This window comes from Meles meles, chromosome X (genome assembly GCF_922984935.1).
Source record: "Meles meles chromosome X, mMelMel3.1 paternal haplotype, whole genome shotgun sequence".
Lineage (NCBI taxonomy): Eukaryota > Metazoa > Chordata > Mammalia > Carnivora > Mustelidae > Meles > Meles meles.
Window position 1 is genome coordinate 96,190,261 of NC_060087.1, and position 21,374 is coordinate 96,211,634.

A 21,374-nucleotide genomic window follows, 5' to 3' on the forward strand; every position below is an offset into this window, starting at 1 on the left:
CTGATGGTCTAACTCCCTAAGAAAGAGGAAGTTGTACATTACACAGCTAATTTACTCTCCTAGCATCTGAAAGCAATATATTAATTATCCAAATGCATAAATTACTCCCGAGTATATATATGAATGTATGAACCTCCATGAGGGAACAAAAGAATCCACTTCCAAAGCACCACTGAAATGAAGATAAACACAATCTCCTGGTACAGGGCAACTGGGAAATTGGGAGGGAAAATTAGCTCCAGCACCCTTCCACACCCCCAAATTCCCTGCCTTTTCTCTAGCTTACACAGCTCCCAAAACTATTCCCTTTCATGAGCCCGAGCCGTAGAGCTCTCTCTCTCTCGACGCTGTGTAGATGGTAAGTATACAAAACAGCACACGTGCAAATTCTCTCCAGCTTCCCACTTCTGAACTACATGTTACACACTGTCTCCCAAACGTACTGTGCTCTCCAAAATGCTAAATAAAGTTATGCACGTTGAACACATTCATGTATAGCCAGCTATCAACAGTCCAAGTATTTGTATAATTCCAAACAATAAACTTTAGAGCACATTCTAATAATCGGTCTTCAGAGGTACTCTCTAAGTGTGTACCAGAATAGACTGGAGTTTGTATGGTATTACTTAAGTACTAGGTCGTTTCAATAAAAAGTCCCTTTAAAAAACATCCCCCCCAACCCTTGTCCTCACCCTCAAAATAAGAACAAACAAAAGGGAAAAATGATTAAAAGCACTCTCGCTGATAAACTGCAGCTCTTGAATATGCCGTTTAGATGAGATATTCCACCATCTCCGCATCAGGCTCTTGTCCCAGGATCTGAATGGGAGCTTTTCTTTCCAGAGTATTGGAGTGGAACACAGGGCCATCTAAATGAAAACAGGGATGGGAAAGCACTTAGGAATAAGGTAAAGCCACAGATTCCTAGAAATAGACAGTTTGGGAGCCATGAAGCCAATGGCAAAGTGAGACTTGCCTGCCACCCTCTCCCACTGTTCACCTGAGCATTTACTTCTACTGAAGAATGGCCTTGGCTCATCCCTGTTCCCATCCTGGTGTCCCAAGGAGTCATCTACAGACTGTGCACTTATGTCTTGAGATCAATCCCCTTTGAGCACATGAACAACTCTGGCCAAATGACCACCAGTGTCTACGTAGCAGGGTGCCAACAAACATTATATAACTGAGGGCAGAACCCAATGAATCTTTACCTGTCTTATCCAGATTGCAGGTCAGACTTGGTATAGACAAACGACGTGACCCAGAACTGGCAGCCGGACTTGCAGAAGCCTCAGCCTGAGCCAGAGCTGGAGCTGGAGCTGGAGCTGGAGGAGCAGCCGCAGCGGGGGGTGGAGTTGGTGCCTGAGTCTGAGCCGGAGTAGAAGCCTGAGGTGCTGTTGGAGTCGGAGCCGGAGCCGGAGCCGGAGCCGGAGCTGGAACCGGAGCCGGAGCAGCCGGAGCAACCTGAGCAGCAGCAGTGGGCGCAACAACAGCAGCAGCGGCAACAGCAGAGGCAGTGGCTGGACTCTGAGCAGCAGTAGCTGGAGAAACAGCAGCAGCGAGAGCAACAGCAGCAGTTGCTGGAGATGGGGTGGCGGCAGCAGTGGTGGCAGCAGCTGGAGCAACAGCGGCGGCAACCGGAGCAGCGGCTACCATGGTGGTGGTGTTGGTAGCCGCTGCGGCGGCAGTGTTGGTGGCAGCGTTAGCAGTGATGGCAGCAGCAGTGGCGGTGGCAGCGGCTGGTGCAGGAACAGAGATTGGAGAGACAGCTGCGGTTTTGTTCGGTTCTGTTCCCCGCTCCGTTTGGGTGCTGCAGTCTCGGCTTCCTGTCTTGGAGTGAGCCGAGAGCAGGGGAGTGGAGGGCGGCACTGGCGATGGTGTGGAAGGAACAGACTCAGTGCGGTAGTCTCCACCCAGGAGAATACCTAGGAGGGAAAGAGGCAAAGAGGTCAGGGAAGTACAGGCTCTCTAACGCAGATGTCTGGCTGCCTCTTCTCTCCTGCAGAAGGTTCAGGAAAAACTTTCCCTGTGCCTCTAGAGAACTCAGGAATCGGTTTGGCAGGCACATCCCTCCTGGTCCTGGTTCTCTACCCCCCAAACAAGGTATGAAACCTTGAAGTGTCGAGAATCTGTTCTATTTTTCCAATGGCAACTCATTTCCAGCAAGCTTTCAGAATGCTTCCATTCAGTTCCACTTATCGCCAATATCATTTACCACCAGACAACTGGAAAGGATTGGGGGTCGAAGAAGTCTGTGGTCATGGATGAGGGTGATAGTAATTGTGCAACTGAAGGTTCTAATCCTGACCATGATCCCCAGAATGCCTCTTCGACCCAAAGGACGCTGCAAGTGTCAGAGGACCAAGAAAGGTATTAGAAGCAACAAAGAGACCTAAAATAAAAATACAAAGCGGGCTTTCTCAGGCTTTAAAAATGTGCCTCGTGGTATCTACGGTATTTCTGGGGTTTTGATTAGAGGGGAAGGAATGGACAGGAATGGAATGAAAAAGTACATTCAGTTCTCATCTCAGAACATACTGGTAACAAAAACCTGCCACCCAGCTCCATTTAGCTTAACTAGAATTCTGAGTCTTCCTATTCCATGGGAGGAAAGAACAGAGAAAATGTGGAATTTTGAGATACTGATTGACATGAAGGACACATGGGCTTTGGACAAAGACAAAGGGTCTCACTTGGCAAGGCCAGATCTGAGAATTTTTTAAAAGGAAACTGAAGCTGCCTTCCTTCCCCCCCCCCCCAACAGAACTCAGAATTCTTATCTTCTAAGGCCTTGGTTTCAACCAGTATTCTCTCAGTGAGACATCAAAGTGTGGAGGAGCTCCTCTTAGGAGGACAGAAACCCAACCTGATATATCGTCCTTTCTAGATTCTGGACCATCACTCCTTTTCCTTGCTGAGTGGACACATATCGAAGTCGGGGCTCTCCTTAAATGCATCATTTTAATCTTCTTTATTTGCTGTCATTACCTAGGCTCCCCTTCCAGCTCTTGTCATCCCGCTTCTCCTCCATGATGGGGGTGCCAGTCAGGGTGGAAGAATGTGAGAGCAAGCCTGACCCAGCATTGGAAATGGACATCAGAGACTTTGCAGGTCGCATGGATGACAGCTGCTCTGTCTTACTTGGCTCCTTCCGGGAACGCTGCTGGAGTACTTTGATCATGGCATCCTTCTCAATAATTTGGGCATGGAGGGTCTTAATCCTAGGAGCCAAAGACAGAGAACGTATAAAAATGTTGTTGCCACCTCCATGTTATGGTCTCACTGCCTGCACGGACTTGAGCTTCCAGTATCTTTTTGACTAAAGAGTGGTTTAGTTATTTCTGGGGTGTAAAGCAAGGAACGGTGTTCAGCATTTCTTAAAATGCCTTTCTTAATACCTAGATGAGTACAGCAGAGCATCCAGGACTTGTTTTAAAAATCAGGAGGCCAAAGTAAGGTCATGGTGGAAAAGAAGACTGTATATGAGAGAGTTAACTGATGTAGTGGGTGCTGAAGTGAGCAGTCTGAGTCAATGGAATGATGTATTTAATGAAAAGATAAGAACTATGAATGGGCCACCATTTCAGCTAATAAGTAAATGATCATGAGTTTATAAGAGGTATCGGGTACCCTACCTCCAAGTTGGAATGGCTATTCTCTTACTGTGCATTCCACTGTATCACAGGGTTGAAGTCCAATGCTAGAAAGAATACCCCAGAGTGCAAATACCAGCAATAAAGTTCTGGCAGAGGGAAGATGGAAAGCAATTACCAAGGCCAATGGGAACAGCCAGGTAAAAGTCAGTGCATTTCAAATCCCAAGTAAGAGTCTGGCAGGGGTGCAGGGGTTGGGGGAGGCTGCATTATCAGGTTTCCTGGCTGTGAATAAAGATGCCTGCCCTTCCCTTCTGACCTATCTGGTCTCCATACATTCTTCTCAGATCTACCAGGGTCCAGATCGGTATTTTTACCTGCCCTCCATGTCAAGGCAGCGCTTGTTGGCCATCAAGATTTCTTCCTCCTCTTTCTGGATGCGAGCTTCCAGGGCCGTGTCATAGCTGGTGTTGGGAGAGTGGCTGATGACTGTTGTGTCCCTGAAAAGGAAGATGGCAGTGATGATGACAAGGCAGCAAAATCAATGAATCCTATCAACTCCCTCTCAAGTCAAAGGTATTGCTGGAAAGCAGTAAGCTACAGTCAAACTCATTAGGAATGGTTGATTTCTGGACGACTTACTGAGAAGAACCTCCAAGACAGGAAAGCACAGCTTTCAGAGTTAGAAAAGGTTTTTGGCATGAGTACAGCTGCAGAAGTCAGTAGGATTGTGCAGAAGGATTCTGCACAAGGAGCACAGGCCTGCCTTCAGAACTAGACAGATAGCCTCCCAAAGGCTTCTGGCAGAGTCCCTTCAAGGTTTTTGATCATGGCCAGGTAACAGGAAGGTATTTATATTTCCACTTTATATTATTATTTATATTACATATAAGACAGTATAGATTTCCACTTTATTCTCATGACAGTTATAAATGGGAAAAGGCTAGACTTTGCCGAAAGACAGAGAATGTACTAGACAGTTACTGCTACAGATGTATAACAACAACTACACCGAGTGCTAAAAACAAACTAGAGACACGTCAACAGTGAAGGTCAGACAGAGCATGTGAGCTGACTAAGAAGCAGGGCCTTTGAGTCAGTGCCACTTAATTCCTATCTGACCTACATCAGAAACATTCTAGGGCCAAATCAAGGAGTCTCTTCCCCAACTACACTATTGGTCTCTTGCCAGAGTCCCAACTGCACGGGGCACCACCCAGTTTCATCTGAAAGTGTCTCAGGCCATTAACTCGAAGACTAAGTAATGAGAAAAGTGTGTGTGTCTGTCTGTGTGTGTGTGTGTGTGTGTGTGTGTGTGTGTGTGTATGAGAGAGAGAAGGAGAAGAAGGAGTGGGGGAGTAAGAAGAAGAGGAAGAGGAGGAGACGCTGCTGGGGAGAGGGTCTAGCCCATGGACAAAGCTGATGTCTAAACAGCACGAGTCAAAGATATAAAGGAATCCTGTATTGACCTGAAATGAGGTCATGCATCCTTCTTTAGTGCGTTTAGAACTAGTGGTAGAAAAAAGAGGGAAGGGAATGAAGAAAACTAGATCTTCTTTGAATCACTTGGAGAGGAAAAAAAGGGATTAGGAAGAATATTGATGTAATTATATGGGTCTTCAAGGAAAGCTGACAATAGACCAAGAAAACAATGAATTGGCACAGCTTCATTATACTTCCTTTGAGAATGAGGATCTGTGGGAGAATTTTCTGCTGGCAGCTAGCTGTGTTCTCTTAGCTTAGAGATTGTGACCAGTGCAGATGGGAAGGAAAGGGCAGGGGAATGAAGAGGCAGAAAGTTGGTATTAAAGTTAGGGAATTGGGGTGAGTTTCTATAAACCTACTGTTTCCCCAAATGCTTGCACTTTATATACAAGGCTGAAACAATGTACTTGAGTGGTGAAATAATTGGGAGAGCAAGAAGCACAAGCACTACAGGGGCTCACGTCAATTGCTAAATTCGAAACACTTCAGCATCTCAGAATTCCACACTTGCTCTGGTGAGTTCACCTGCTTCCAGTCCCATTGGGGATGGCTCTTGTGTTCCAAAGTACCAAGGGGAAATGGCATTGTGTAGGTGGAGAACACAGGCTCTTACTACAGACCACACCAGGGTCAAATCCCACTCTCTCAAGCACTCTGCCACTAACAAATTCTATGAGCCCAGGAAGTCACTTAACTTCTCGAAAGCTCTGTCTCCTCATATGCAGGATAGAAATCATAATTATACCTCTAATCTTGTAGCATTTGGGGGGGATGAAGTCAAAGTATGCATGTAAAAGACACAGTGCCAGGCACAGTAAAAACATTCAACAAAGTTACCTATTACCTAAGAGAGAAAAGTACATAGATAGGAGGAGAGTAACATACAAAAGAGTGTGACTCTAAAGAATTCCAGCTCAGGGATTATATCCCGGAGGCCAATTCCTACAGTGCACAGTTCCAATGGAATGGCTGCTTCAGAGCCAGGCCTCTCTAGAGAATTCATGGTGTCTATGGACACTGGGGACATGAGTGTACGGTTTGTCACTGGGGGAGCCAATGTTGGCTTACTGCCACTTTCATTGCATAAAAGACCATTTTGGGGACTTAGAGCCTTGCCAGCTAATTGATATGGACACTGTGAGCTCCTCAGGAATGGAGCCTGAAAATGTGGGACACTTAGTGAATTCCGACAGAGCTGCCAGGATGGCCTTCAACATCAATCTTCCTTCTAGAAGACTAGGACTACTAAGCCAATGGTTCAGGCAAAAAGCAAGCAAGCACAGTGTTGGAAGGAGCAACTTGACCTGCTAACTTCCAATACTCTGAGACGATCCTTAGGCACATCTGCAGTGAGCTCATGTCTTGAAAACACCACGTGTATACTCCAAAATGGAGATCCCCAAACTTGACATCCTACATCTAAATTCTTACGTAAAGGAATTTCTGGTGATCCTCCCCCTCCGGTCATCTCTCTCCTTCCTTTCTCCAATGAAGATCCCCATCCTGTTGCTGACATTGTTTTCTCGAATGTCACCCATGACTTCCTCGTTAAAACATCTAGTGTTTTAAACTTTTACACTTCAAGGCGCCTGGGTGGCTCAGTCGTTAAGCGTCTGCCTTCGGCCCAGGTCATGATCCAGGAGTCCTGGGATCAAGCCCCGCACTGGGCTCCCTGATCAGCTGGGAGGGCTGCTTCTCCCTCTCCCACTCCCCCTGCTTATGCTCCCACTCTCACTGTGTCTCTCTCTGCCAAATAAATAAATAAAATCTTTAAAAAATACTTTTACACTTCAAATCTATCTTTTCTTATTGAGAACATCCTTTTGTTTATTTAATATGTGAACTTGACCATGGGGCACTGTGTTTGAAGTTACTGTGATGCTAAAAAGTTGCAAGACATGCATAAGACTAGTCCCTGACTGCAGGAGACTTGCAAGTTGAGGCAAAAAAAAAAATTAGAAGGTAATTAGTTATTACAGAACTGAGTTTGAATTTTGTTTCAACAGGCACTGAAAACCATTCGACATTTTTGATGGGACTGAGATGATCCAAGCTGTGCTTTAGAAAGATAGCGTTCTCTCTGGCCTGAACGTGATGGGGAGTTGTCAGGGAGGATACACTAGACTTGGGCAAACCAGTCAGGACAGTTAGTGTAATAATCCCATCCAGAGATACTGAAATCATGAACCAATTCAACAGCAGGGAGAATGGAACAGGCCAGAGGAGGCAGAATTGCTATAACTTGGAGACTATTTAAAGGTAGCTGTTAGAGAAAGAATGAATGAGAACTTTGGTGTTTCTAATTCAAATGCCTAGAAAAGATGGCACACCACTCATTTTCTGTGCTAGGAAAGTAAGGCGAGATCTCTGGGAAAACATTATAATGCGTCTTGATTTTTAGTTACATTGGAGTTAACGTGTCTTATGAATAGCCATATGACAATATCCAACAAGTTGTTGACAATTCTAACTTTAAGGGATATCAGACTTACTATTTGAAGTTGTAGTAGAGAACAAGATAACTAAGACAGAAGGTAGAATGAGAAAGCCAAGGATGGAAACTGAGGAAAGCCTACAAGGAAGGGACAGGTAGGCCTGTATAATGTGTGCAAGCAGCTTCTACCTCCTGTTTTCTCCTTCCTTCCTTCTTTCCCAGATTTACAGCACCCAAAATAAAAACAAAACGTTGCATGTTTGGAAAAGGTTAACAACCTAATTCAGAAAATGCAAACTTGTAAATTTCAAAGCTGATCAAGTTTGTTATTTTTTTTATCCTTTTGCTGCTATTCAGAAATATATTCACCATTTGTGAACTTCAATCTGCACTGCCAAATCTGTTCTTCTAGGATGAACTACATGGTAATAATTTTCCTTATCTATATTAAGCATCTAGATCACCTCTAGGAGCACAACAATATGGGATTATAATTTGGGCCATATTATTGTGATTCTATATAGTATTTTTAAGTCACTAAATAAGAAACCTCAAATGGGAACTCTTGAACAGTTCATAATCCCTATTGTACCATCTTGAAATCATCATATCTGGGAAGCAGCAGAGCTGATAGTGGTAAAGGTGTCAAAATGTCATTTTCAATCCCAGTTCTTCTTCTTAGTAACTGTGTGATCTTGGACAAATTATTTAATCTGTTTTTGCTTCAGTTTCCTCACCTATACAATAGACAATTGTCTTATCTGAAAGAATTTTTATGAATATAAGCAATAACTGTAAACTATTTAGCAGAGTACCTTATACAGAAAAGACTACCTGTGATTTCTTGCATTGACCACTTTCCCTTTGACAAGTGGTGCTTGGTAGAATCCAAGTGCTAACGTGGGCATAAACTGATCACCTAAGAGGTTTTCTCACCTGAGAAAAGACAGCTGTCTGTTATTATATTCAAACCTGTATTTTATTATTCACAATGGCCAAAAAGGGGAAACAATCCAAATATCCATCACCAAGTGAATGGATAAGCAGCTGTGGTATGACCCAAACTATGGAACACTGCTCAGCAATGAAAAGGAATAAACTACCTATCCATGCATTAGCTTGTATAAATCTCAAAACAATGATGCCAGGTGAAAGAAATCAGACATAAAGAGTATATACTCTATAAATCCTTTTTTTTACAACATTCTAGAAGAGGCAAAACTATAATGCCCAAAAATGTTGTCTCTGGTCAGGTGGGGGAGGAAGGGATCTAGGTGAAGGAATGCAAGAGCATTTTAGAATGTTTCCCCTATTTTGACTGGGGTGGTGGTTCCATTACTGTATTCACCTGCCCATGTTCATCAAATCATACACTTGAAATAGGTGTTTTCTTAATATTATCAATAATACCGCAATTGAAAAAAACTCTGTAACTACCACTGATACCACCCAAGCAACATTTTCCAAATTTTACCTCCGTTAAAGCTATTACATTGGCAATAGATTAAGTCTGAGATACCAGCAGAATAGACAGGAACCAAGCAGGTCATTAAAATATGGCACTAGGTTGGGGCGCCTGGGTGGCTCAGTGGGTTAAGCCTCTGCCTTCGCTCGGGTCGTGATCTCAGGTTCCTAGGATCGAGCCCCACGTCGGGCTCTCTGCTCTGCAGGGAGCCTGCTTCTTCCTCTCTCTCTGCCTGCCTCTCTGCCTAGTTGTGATTTCTCTCTGTCAAATAAATAAAATATAAAAAAAAATGGCACTAGATTTAGAGATTTAAGTTATAGAATTGGAAGTCATTTCCTTCTCTTTTGCTTCTTTTCTCTTTCCTTTTTATTTCTTTCTCTCCTTCCTTACTCAAATACATGTTGAGCACATTCTATTTGCAGCCAATACCCTAGGCATTTAAATATTATTTAGAAAGAAAACAGAATCTAAGGTTTTTTACCATGGAAAGGGGCAAAGAGCAGAACCGTGGTCAAATTTTTAGGGCTGAGAAGAGACAGAATGAAACCACTGGACAGGAAAGGAATGACAAGAGATGTTGGAAGGCAAGGCAGAAGAACTCACAGGTTCTGAAGTAAAGTTTTCTGAATGCTGCCTTCCAAATTTGAAATCTCATTGAGAAAGGAGGAAAGGGAAACCAGTCTCCGTGGCCAAGTGTAAGAGGCATTATCTTTGGGAAAAAAATAGTATAATCCTAGAAATAGAAGGTTCTGGAGGAATTACCTAGTCCAGTTCTCTCATTCTGCAGGAATCTGAACACACTCTCTCAATTTCTTCTGTGGACTGGATTGACAGGCATGCAAAAAGTATAGTCCAGATACAGGATGTTTGCCTGAGGAACTAACTTAAGGTGTTTCTACTAGGTGGAAACTAGCTGCTTTTTATCATAAGAAATGACAAGCATGCACATTTAACTGGAAACAATGATTCCACCTCCCATCTGGTGATTTAAATGAATTTGACTTAAATCTACCTTACAGAAGCCAACAGATGCTGGAAAGAAATGCCTGAAAGGGGGTTTTCCCCCGATACCCAAAACTTCCAGAAAGAAGGAAGGAGGGATCCTTTCTTTATACAAGATCCTGGGGACAACCTCCTAGCGTTCCTGCCTTTCCTGACCTGAAGTCTATTCTGGAGTCAGTTTTAACAGCGAACGTCCCAGCATTAACAACCTTGGCTGCCCAATACTTTCTCACACTGCACACCTTTGCAAGCGGTGTCTGTCTCAGTTTCTGCACAAAGATGACAGAAATCATCCTGCATCTCCTTTGCAGTATTAGGGTTGCCTGAATAACCTTTGTTAGATAAGGACAGAGCACAGATATTTTTCTTGGGAGATAGAAGCTAAAATGACACTCTATTGTGCTTCTAATCTACCATTTGCAGAAAACAAAGACTGGTAAGCTTAAGCCCATGAGGGCCTCAAAACTGGGGCAGAGGCAATTCCAATCCATTTAAGGTTGATAGAGGATACCTGGAGATGGGAAGAGAGTGTTACAGAAATGTAAGATGTCTTCTTGGAGAATTGAGAGTAGGTTTGCAAACCACCAGCCCAGCTCTTCAGCCCTGCACTCTTTCTGATTTGGCATGAGAGGGAATTACAGATAAATGTATCCACCACCGCCTCTGCACAGCACATACATCCCAGCCTAAACTCGGGCAAGCGTTTCCAGATTCCTCCAGCTCACCACATTTAGGAAAACATTAAAAACAGCACCATGGATTTTAATAACTTTCTGGGTAGAGGCTCTGGACTCCCTCAGATACCCAACCACAGACCCAGGCTCTATCCGTCTCTCCAACAACCCAGGCCACCTCCTGCTTCAAACTTAATTTTTGTTTTGTTTCTTTCTTTCTTTTCCAACTCATGATTCTGAGCAGCGGCAAGACAGCCAGACAAGGTAAGAGCACTGTTTCCTCTGAAGACCAATATTTAATGTTTTCATGTGAAAGGGGGAAATGTCAGAGGCAAAAATTACGTAAGAAATCCTCCTGCCACTTTCTCTCCCTGACCAAATGGAATGTGATCGTTTCCATGTGACCCACTCATGGACGCAGGGAATGTGGCCTTCAAATATAGAGCTGCTCAAAGGGCAGGGACGGATCTGTGTTGAGCACAGCCTTTGGCATACTTGGGGTGAGCCAGAGCTATCAAATGGCGGCCACCACTCCTGAGTGACATTTAGTTTCTGAGTAGCATTTCTCCAGCGATGCCTCCACTCTAGTCCCAGGGCTAAACAAAGAAAGCTACACACGTGGCTGCAAGAAGCTGTGGCTCTGGTGGAAAGAGGTGTGTGAACATCTGGGTGATCCCACCTGCAATGTTTCTGGCTCCCAGGGAAAGCCGAGCTAGGATTCTGGTAAGTTCATAAATTAACGTTAATTTACCAATTCCTCACCCTCTACCCTCACAGTCCCTGCTTCACCAGATGAAAGAAAACACACTTAGCAGAGATGAGCCAAGGAGGGGAGGGGAGGGGGAAAGAGTGTTACAGGAAAAACAAGAAAAAATACTGAAAGATCTTTTCATCAGTCCCCTTTCTGTTCTGCCCCCCACGCCCACCCCCACCCCCAGGCCCTTCAAGCAGTGACTCTGACAGCCAGCTCCTTACCTCTGAGCAGCTACAGTTGCAGCAGCATCTAGAGCGAAATGTCTCATCACGTTCTCCTCCAAATACTTCTGCTCCCACTTAGTCATATCGGCTTCCAGGGCCAGGATCCTCTCCTCCTTCTCACGGAGGAGCTCCATCAATGCCGTGGCATTGTATTCGGAAACGTTGGTGGGCTGAGAGTTGCCCTGGCGCTAGGTGGGGAGATGTGGAGAAGCCTCGGGTTAGTGAGCGAACCGTGGTGGCCAAGTCCCATCCGTAGAGTCCCCATTCTTGGAGAGGATTACTCCCCCAGCCACTTCAGTTTGGATTCTGATTCAGAAGCAGGGGAAATTCAGATTTCCTCCTAAGACCACAGGACTGTCTACCTTGGGATTGAAGAGGAGACTCTTTTGATCAGTAAAGAAGTTTGCTATATCCCATCGTCATGCTGCTCAGAAAGTGGATCAGTGGTTGAAAAAAATCACTATCCCTGCCTACCAGCATGGTACACAACAGAAATAGACATTAAAAATCGAGGACTGGGGCCTTACCTTGCCCCTAACTTGTTGTGTAGCCTTAAGTGAGTCATGCAACCTTTTCTGAGTCTTGATTTTCTCCCATCTAAAATGAGGAGGGGTATGGGGCACCTGGGTGGTTTAGTTGGTGAAACACCTGCCTTTGGCTCAGCTCATGATCCCAGAGTTCTGGGATCCAGCCCCACTGCTCAGCGGGGAGCCTGCTTCTCCCTCTGCCTGACACCCCCCCTGCTTGTGCTCTCTCTGACAAATAAATAAAACATTTCCAAAAATAAAATACATAAATAAAAATGAGGAGGAGTATGGCCAGATGATTCTAAAGACCACATTCAATTCTAAAATGTCAAGAAGACTATTTGTACAGTATCTTGACTTCTTACAGAGTTTACTGTTCATTTGAAGATAAAAGGCATAAGATAATAGGCATTGAGGATTCTGCTGGTATAGGAAAGCTAAGGATGCCGACTTCGTTTTTACCATGAGGAGTCAGTCTGGAAGTAAAGTTGGGTGGGACAAAAAACCAAAAAGATGAGCCAATTCTTCACGTCAGACACCAAATGAAACATAACTGACCTGGAACAATCTCATTTTCTTTAAGTTCTCCATACCTGTTGAATTCTGAGGGACTCCAGTTCCCTCTCCAGCCGTGTCCGGAGACGATGCTCCAACTGCTCACGTTTTTCGCATGCTGCCTGGAGCTGTACAAGGGCTTGCTGCATCTTCTCCACCTTATCTACGTACACCTGCTTCTTTTTCAGCTGAAATTCCAGAGTGGGAGAGTTGCAAGATGGAAGGAAAGAGAACAACAGGGTCAGGTATTTAGCTCTCAAATCCATCCTTGTGTTTCGATCCCTTTCTGTCCAGCTCCAAAAAAAGAATGAATGGTAAGAAGGTCCTTCATGATGAGTAGGGTGCTGCCTTGTATTTAGCACACACAGAATGTGACGAGGAAGAGGAATTAGGAGCTCCCTTTTATTTTTGCTTCTTTCCCCCACCCCTCTGTCTTCCCCAGACCTACTTCCATCAACAAAGTCTGTCTTTGATGGGAAACTTTAAAAATTATTAAAATAATAATCCTGATGGATTATCTGCTCTTCTCCATTCTAAACTGGAATACTCTGGGGGCAGCAATATATTATTTTGGTCATTAGAGTGCAGAAATTCGAAAAAATAAAATGGGGGCTCTCCAGGGAGAAAACCTTAATTTGGTATGGAAAGAAAACCTACCCCTGCCCTTATATAGATGTCTCCTCTCCAAGTGACAGAGAAAGGGTGCTGGAGTTACAAGGAAGCCAGAATTGTCTTTTTGAAGTCTGTGGTCCTTGTAATTACCCAATATGGTTATCACTGCTCTCCCAGACAGTTTCTGCTTCTCAAAATTGAAGCTACCATACGTTGAAGAGTTTTTAATCTCCTCATTACCTAACACTTGCCCCACTAGATATTTATTAAAAGAACACAGGTTATTTGTAATTTCTGCCTCAGTCATGAGCCTGAGTTGGTAACAGTGGACCATAATTTCTCAACTTCATTCTGGGACCTTTAAAGATATCTAAAGACTCGAACTAATGAATCGAATCTAAGAGTAAATGAGTCAAACATGATTCTTCCTTTTTCCAAGCCTATGAACCACAACTAAAAGCAAAGGGGGAAGCAGGTTGGGACTAAGAAATTGAGTTCTTCGTACCCTTGTAATTCATAAACTTAATCCTGGCTCCACTGGAATGGAGGAATGAGGAGGACCTCAGGGCTCTTTACAGAAGGCATATACCTCCTCAGCTTTAAGAAGACAGGGTAAATGCAGCCTTCCCAGCTTGTTCATCAATGAGGAGGTTCTGCTTTTCATCATATTTGTGCGGTACTATCTTGCTAATAAAATCAATGCATGGAGTCTTTCTCAAACAGAAATTCCTCCAAGCTAGTCACAGCTGTCATTATCACTTTCATGGAAGCTGAGGTTAGGGATACTTTTACTATTAAGATCCAAATAAAAATATTATTGTTAACCTTGTCAAAAGGAAATTGAAGAATTCAGCTCAACTCTAAGTTTTCAACAAATTCCCAAGCCCTTGAGCTACCTAGGCAGATAGTTGCAACGTGGGAAGTTACCCACCCTTCTAGCCTTGCCCACCCCCATTTAGCTGGGGCCAAGCCAGCAGGAACACCCCAACTTCTCCACTGCAGAAAGCAGGTAACTTCTTAACGGTAATGAGTCCAAATCGCTGCTGTCCAGAACGTCCGGTCAGACAGCAAAAGCATGTGCTGAACCGTCCTTGTCTTATAACTGTCTTCTCCTAATGTCGGAATTGCTAAACTTTATCTTGGTTGCAGGAAACCTATCTTATATTTTCCCACCAGATCTGTGGTATGCTTTGCCTAGGTGACTGAGAAAACTTAAAAAAATTTTCTTGGGGCACCTGGGTGCTCAGTGGGTTAAAGCCTCTGCCTTCGGCTGAGGTCATGATCTCAGGGTCCTGGGATCGAGCCCCGCATCAGGCTCTCTGCTCCTCGGGGAGCCTGCTTCCTCCTCTCTCTCTGCCTGCCTCTCTGCCTACTTGTCATCTCTGTCAAATAAATAAATAAAATATTTAAAAATTTTTTCTTATAGTTTCTTGTCATTTCCTTTCATTCCAAGACCTAGTTCAATTTAGCCTTGTAAACCAGTTGAGGTGAGTTGGAAGTCTACATGCTTTTATCCAGTAGATCTTTGCCTAGGAAATAAAACAAACAGTAATCACCGTAATCTTCCTCTGAGGAAGCTAACTCTTTTCTTTCCTGGGATGGGTGACTGTAACAACACTGACTAGGGCAGTGAAGACTGTCAGGCCCCGGATGTCTCTGCCTTCCTATTTGCTAAGCTTTGAATAACTGGAGAGCAGGGAATATTCTCTATCTTCACCTTCTGGGTTCTATAATCCTCATGAGCTATTTAAAGTTGAATGCATTTATTTGTGAATCACTCTGAAAATCCTAAGGGAGCAGTGCAATGTTAATGCAGAGGATGCTAACTATAATTACTCAAGCTTACAGCAGTTATACTTAAAGGCAATTAAAGTGAGCATGCAGTTCTTGCCTTGATGGTAAAGTACTCTGGTATAAGCACAGAGAACTGAAAAAGAAGCAGTCCAGGGCCAGGTGGGTATCTCCATGTCTTCCCTTTCCTGAGAAAGGAAATCTTAATATCTTAGCAAAAGCATCTCCAGCAGTAGGAGTCACTGAGCCACTGGGATGATTACATGTAAGGTACCAGGACCACTGCTGCCGGCCTAATTCTCCTCCTACCTCTTTTACAAGAAGAATGAGGATAGCTCACCCATAAATAATAGGGTCACCTAGGAAATGCTTTATCCCTAGATAACTTATGACAGAAAAGGACAACTCTAGGATGCTACCAATGAAAGACCCTATAGATTAAATCATCAAGTCAGCTATATTCTAAGTTATATACTCTGTTTTCTAGATCTCATATTTATTTGTTTCTTTGTTTTAGAGAGGGAGGAGGAGGGGCAGAGGGAGAGTAAGAATGTTAAGCAAGCCACCAGTGAGGAGTCTAACATAGGGCTTGATCTCACAACCCTGAGATCATGACCTGAGCCAAAATCAAGAGTCGGATGTACTCAACTGACTGAGCCACCCAGGCACCACTAGATCTCATCTATATTTAAAAAGGAGCAAAGGTCTATATGGTTTATTAATTCCTTTACTATTGTTATAAGTTTCACTTTTACCTTCATCATGATAAATCCCCTTTTCTTTTCTGACTTTCTTCTGTACACTTATTTCCTGTGCATATCTTCTCAAATGTTAGATCGGTAATTAGGACATTCTGGGTGCCCAACTTCACTTTCCAATGTCATCAGAAATGTCAGTGGTTCCTTCTTAGGTAAACAGAGAGGCCACATAGTACAATGGTTGTGGTTATGAGCTTTGGCCTCAGACTGTCTGAGTTCAGAACCTGGTTCTCCCACTCACTAGGTATGCAACCTGAGATAAGACAATCTCTCTGAGCTTCCATTTATTCATTCATCAACAACATGGAGATGATGATGATGTGCTATACCTCTATGAGAATCAAATGAAATAACACATGAAGTGCTTAGTAGATCACCCAGCACAAAAAGGACTCTTCTTTTTTTTAAAGAAAAAGTTAATACCAAATCACACGTGCTCTAAGCCTTTCAACTTGGCACATTCATGCCAGATAGCCTTGATATGGTTTTCATTATTTCCGTAACTCTCATTATCACATCAGTGTCTAATTAAGACAAACCAAACAGACAAATAACAAGAGAGAGAAACACATTGATAAATACAGAGAACAAACTGGCAGTTGTCAAAGGGGAGAGGAGTGGGGGAATGGGCAAAATGGGTGAAGGGGATTAAGAGGTATAAACTTCCAGTTATAAAATATGTAAGTCATGGGGATGAAAAGCACAGCATAAGGAATGTAGCTAATAATACTGCAATACACTTATCATGGTGAGCATGTTATCATGTAAGTAATTGTTGAATCACTGTGTTGTATACCACCAAGTAGTATTGTATGTCAACTATACTTAAAGATTAAAAAAAAAAAACTTAGGGGCACCTGGGTGGCTCAGTGGTTAAAGCCTCTGCCTTCAGCTCAGGTCATGATCTCAGGGTCCTGAGATCGAGCCCCGCATCGGGCTCTCTGCTTGGCAGGGAGCCTGCTCCCCCCCCCCCCCGCCTGCTTCTCTGCCTACTTGTGATCTTTGTCTGTCAAATAAATAAATAAAATCTTTAAAAAAAAACTTAAAGACATTAAAAATACAGGAATTTCCCCTAGGAAAACATATTAAAATTAAGCCTCAGGGCACTTGGGTGGCTTAGTCGGTTAAACATCCTATTATTGATTTCAGCTGGGGTCATGATCTCAGGGTCATGAGATCGAGCCCCATGTTGGGCTCCACACTGGGCATGGAGCCTGATTAAGAGTCTCTCTCTCCCTCTGCTCCCCCTCCCCAAAAAACAAGTAAGCCTCAAACAGTTCATATGACAGAGCTTCAGGTATCTTTATAGGTCAAGGCCAGTCATTGGTGGTACAATCAGAAGTAAGCACTAAGTAGCTGCAAGGATATTTTCTCCAAATGACCTCCGTTTTATGAGAAATAAATACTTTACTTATGGTCAAGGGTACTGCTTAAAGAGCCACAGGCAGAGCTCATTCCCTACCACATGCACACACGCACATACACAATCAGGTATTTCTATCTGACAACAAATGAAAGGTAAAGGAACAAAGCGGCAATCGGGACACTTGGATTCTAGTCCTAGCTCTGCTATTGATGGTCATTTGCTTCCCTGTTTTCAGCCTCAGAGTCCCCATTTGTAAAAAATGAGGAGGGTTTTAGGAGTCAGCCAAGCAAACTGGTCAGCAGCAGGCCAAATCCATCCAACCCCATCCACATACATACTGGCTATAGATACCCTCTGGCTAGAATGGCAATGATGAGCAGGCCTGTGGTCTACAAAGCTGAAACTATTTACTATCCGGTCCTTTGTAGATAAAATGCCGGGCCCTGGAGTGATTTTCAAACTGTTCTGTGGAGTGCTTCAGAGGCCACTATGGTGGGTAAGTTGTATCAGATGGCTTCTCTTTTATGTGTTTTATATATATATATTTATATCTTATGTATGTATTTTAGGTGTTTTCTATATATATGTATTTATATATATAGGGTTCTACGTAAAAGTTAACTTACAAAAAAGATTACTACATATATACCATATTACCTCATTCCATCGTCTTTCATACTTAACTCTTCAGCATGGTTAAATTATTTAAGGTTCCCGAGGACCCCATTTCACGCCTCATTGCCTTTGGGTATGGCATTCTCTCTCTTAGGAGAGACTACTGACCAGTAGGTTTCAAGAAGTTAAAAAAAAAAAAAAGCTACATAGGCTAGACAAACAGTCTCAGATGGTCTCTGATGGTCTTTCAATTCACAGGTATTTTATGGATCTGCTCTTCCCCTTTTCACCTTGAACACTGACCAATAATTAAGAAAGGAGGCAAAATGAAATCCTAGAATTCTATATGGGCACATTCTTGGAGGTAAAAACAAAACAGAAGCTGTGCCTTAGTTTGTGTGTATGTACATGGAAAAGACAGAACATACAATGTGTGCGCTCCCCATAGGATCCTAGATGATTTATTTTTCTAGATCTTCAGTATTCAAGGAAGTCAAAGTTCACCTGAAAAGTTTCTAAAGCCAAGGTCGTGGCTCAGGTCTAGAGAAGAGTACCCACCCACCTCTAGAAGAAGCCAAGTGAATCCATCATTTAAACCAAATTCCCTTTGGATATTCTGTGAATAGGGGAAATCATTTTATCCATTCAAGTTTTCTTACCAAAGGCCAATTTTCAAAAACTTGTCAAAGCTCCCCTTCCCTTGCTTTCTTTAATTCTGTATTCTCCTAAAGTGGTTCCTTAGATCACTCTTACTTTCTGTGTTGGTATTTTAGACCCACCTTCCCTTCCAACCCCATCCCTACGTCTCATTATACCACAAAGGTCTAATCTATGAAGTTTATTCTTTTTGCCTCTATGCCAGTGGTTCTTCTCCAGGAATCATGGAGCGATGTGTGAAGACATTTTTGGTTGTTACAACTAGGGGTAGGTTGCTACTGGCTTCCCATAGGCAGAAACCAGGTATACTGCTAAACATCCCACAACGTACAAGGCAGCCTCCTCTATTACCGCCAGTAAAGTATTATCTGGCCCCGAATGCCAATAATATTGAGGGTGAGAATCCTTGATCTACACTTCAGCACTACTGGAGATCTCATTCATGCCACACTTCCAATAAGTGCTTATATTCACATTTTAACGTTATCATGCTCTCTTTAGTCACAGACCTCTAGCTGAGTGCAAGATTTCTCACTCTGACACTTAATGAGTCCCAGACTGCTTTCGTTTTCTCCAAAAGGCTATCCTTTTGATAGTTCAGTCATTTTCATCATTTACTCTATTTTTCCAGTCTCAAAATCTTGAAATTATCATTCCCTCTTTCCTTTGTCTAACATACCCAATCTCTCACTATTCCTACATGTTAATTCTAACATATCTCAAATTCTTTTGTTTCCTTATATTTTCATGGCCTACATAGTTTTTTTTCTTTAAAGATTTATTTACTCTAGAGAGATAGAGCACGTGTGCACGAGTGGGAAAGGAAGAGGGAGAGGGAGAGAGAATCTCAAGCAGACTCCACGCTGAGTGTGGAGCCTGATGCCAGGCTTCGTCCTACAACCCTGAGACCATGACCCGAGCTCAAACCAAGAGTCAGATGCTCAACCAACTGCATTGCCCAGGCGCCCCTTTGGCCTACATAGGTTTAAGTACCAATCTCACAACAAAGTTATTGTAGTAATAACCTAACGGATCTCCTTTCAGCTGCCCTCTCCCACCTACATATAAGCACCTGTACACATAAACACACACGCACCATCAGTCCATCCTATATACAGTGGCTATAACAGACTTCAAGTAGTACATTATGGCACTTCTTTATCTAAGAATGAAGCAATCTACTGCTAGCATATCCATTCCAGTAGTATTGATTAGGTATCTACTATATCCAAGGCACTTTTTATACCACCTCTCTCACTCTTTAGGCCAGAGCTCTTCTCTCTCACTCATCTCAAGCTACTTGATGCTTTTCATTTCATCCCCAGTCTGCTATCACCCCGTCCAGTCTAGACACGGCTCTTAAAACTGCTTTTATCAAAATGTTTCTGCCTCCTACTGCCTTAAAACTCAACCAGGCCTACCTTGCAAATAATCAACCTTTGTATTAGTCTGATCATTTCTCTTTCTTTTTTTAGTCTGATCATTTTTTCATCCCCCCTCACCATATCACTAAACTCTCCAGGAGTTTCTCCTTTACTAATCTTAACTGACCCTGATTGTTGCTTTTCTCAAAAGCCTCTCATAATGTATACTCTATTAGCAGTCACTGTAAAAGATTTTATTCATGTATGGATTCATTAATTCATTCAACAGATATTTACTGAATGCTTATCATATGTCAGGCCCTATTCTACATCGGAGAGCTGTAGTGATGTAATAATGGGAAGCAAGACGAAGCCCCTGCCCCACTGGAGAGCAGTATTCTATAAGCCCCGTAAGGGCAGGGACCTTCTACTCCTTTGCATCTCTCTGAGGTTCTAGTTCTAGTTTATTGTTCACTACACTCTTGGTAACCAGTTAATATTAATTAGCTGTCAAACAGAAGAATAAAAATGAACATATCATAGTTTAGCTATAACACTACAAATATATGAATAAATACACATTCATCAATGTATTTACTTTGTCTGGCAAGTCGAGGGTTTCAAGTCACTCTGATTCAGAGATAAATTTTTAAAGGGGAATCATAAAATGGGAGGAACAGCAGAAAGGCAATCCAATGAAGAATAGGGCAAATACTCTCCAGCTCAATCAATCATATCTTTCCATTGCACTTCTACAATAATTTGAACCCATTCCCAAGCATTTGGCAGATCTCTTCACCTCCTTCTGACTCAGGAAAATCTGATCTCTGCAAATGAATACCACGTGATGGCATCCCTTCCCTCCAACAACTGTGGACGTCTTTCAAATTTATTTTTTAAAAGATGGCTATATACAAAATTGCTTCTCAGACTCCTAAAGTTACCCATTTATCTCAGCCATTTGCAAGGAAGTCATTGAATCACTGACTTTTCCTTGTAGGTGCTGGTGGACAAAGTGTAGGGCAGGATATTTTGGAATTAAGAGATCTGGGCTTTGTCCTAGATTTATCACTAACTAACAAAAAATCTCTCTACACTTTAATTTCCTAATCTGTTAAAAGAGGACAAAAGTTGCAAGGTTCATGGTGGGAGATACAATACAGATTTGGAAATGTTTTTGAGTTAAAAAAAGTATGTAGGCGGTGGGGATTAATAAGCAGAATACAGAATTTTTAGGGAGGAGAAAATACTCTGTATGATACCGTAATGGTCGATACGTGTCATTATACATTTATCCAAACCCACAGAGGGTACGATACCAAGAGTGATCCCTAACATAAACTATGGACCTTGGATCACTGATGTGTGAACATAGGCTCATCAACTGTAACAAATATGACCTCTCTGGTGGGCGGTGTTAATAATGGCAGAGGCTATGCAGGTATGAAAGCAGGGGGTAGATAGAAAATCTCCATACCTTACTTTCTATTTTCCTGGG

The 21,374-nt window shown here is 42.9% G+C and overlaps 1 protein-coding gene across 5 annotated transcripts in view; it reads right to left on the reverse strand.

Annotated features, from left to right (window-relative positions):
• Positions 1–278: 278 nt before the first annotated feature.
• AMOT (angiomotin) overlaps positions 279–21,374 on the reverse strand; it is a 60,014-nt gene continuing 38,918 nt past the window's right edge. For all 5 annotated transcript variants that reach the window (XM_045996004.1, XM_045996002.1, XM_045996000.1 and 2 more), the window contains 6 exons: positions 12,752–12,901; positions 11,629–11,819; positions 3,971–4,093; positions 2,989–3,221; positions 1,212–1,925; positions 279–869 (listed from right to left, as the gene is read on the reverse strand). In XM_045996004.1, the coding sequence (XP_045851960.1) occupies positions 772–869; positions 1,212–1,925; positions 2,989–3,221; positions 3,971–4,093; positions 11,629–11,819; positions 12,752–12,901 (1,509 nt within the window). In that variant the 3' untranslated portion in view covers positions 279–771. The remainder of the gene's footprint in view (positions 870–1,211; positions 1,926–2,988; positions 3,222–3,970; positions 4,094–11,628; positions 11,820–12,751; positions 12,902–21,374) is intronic.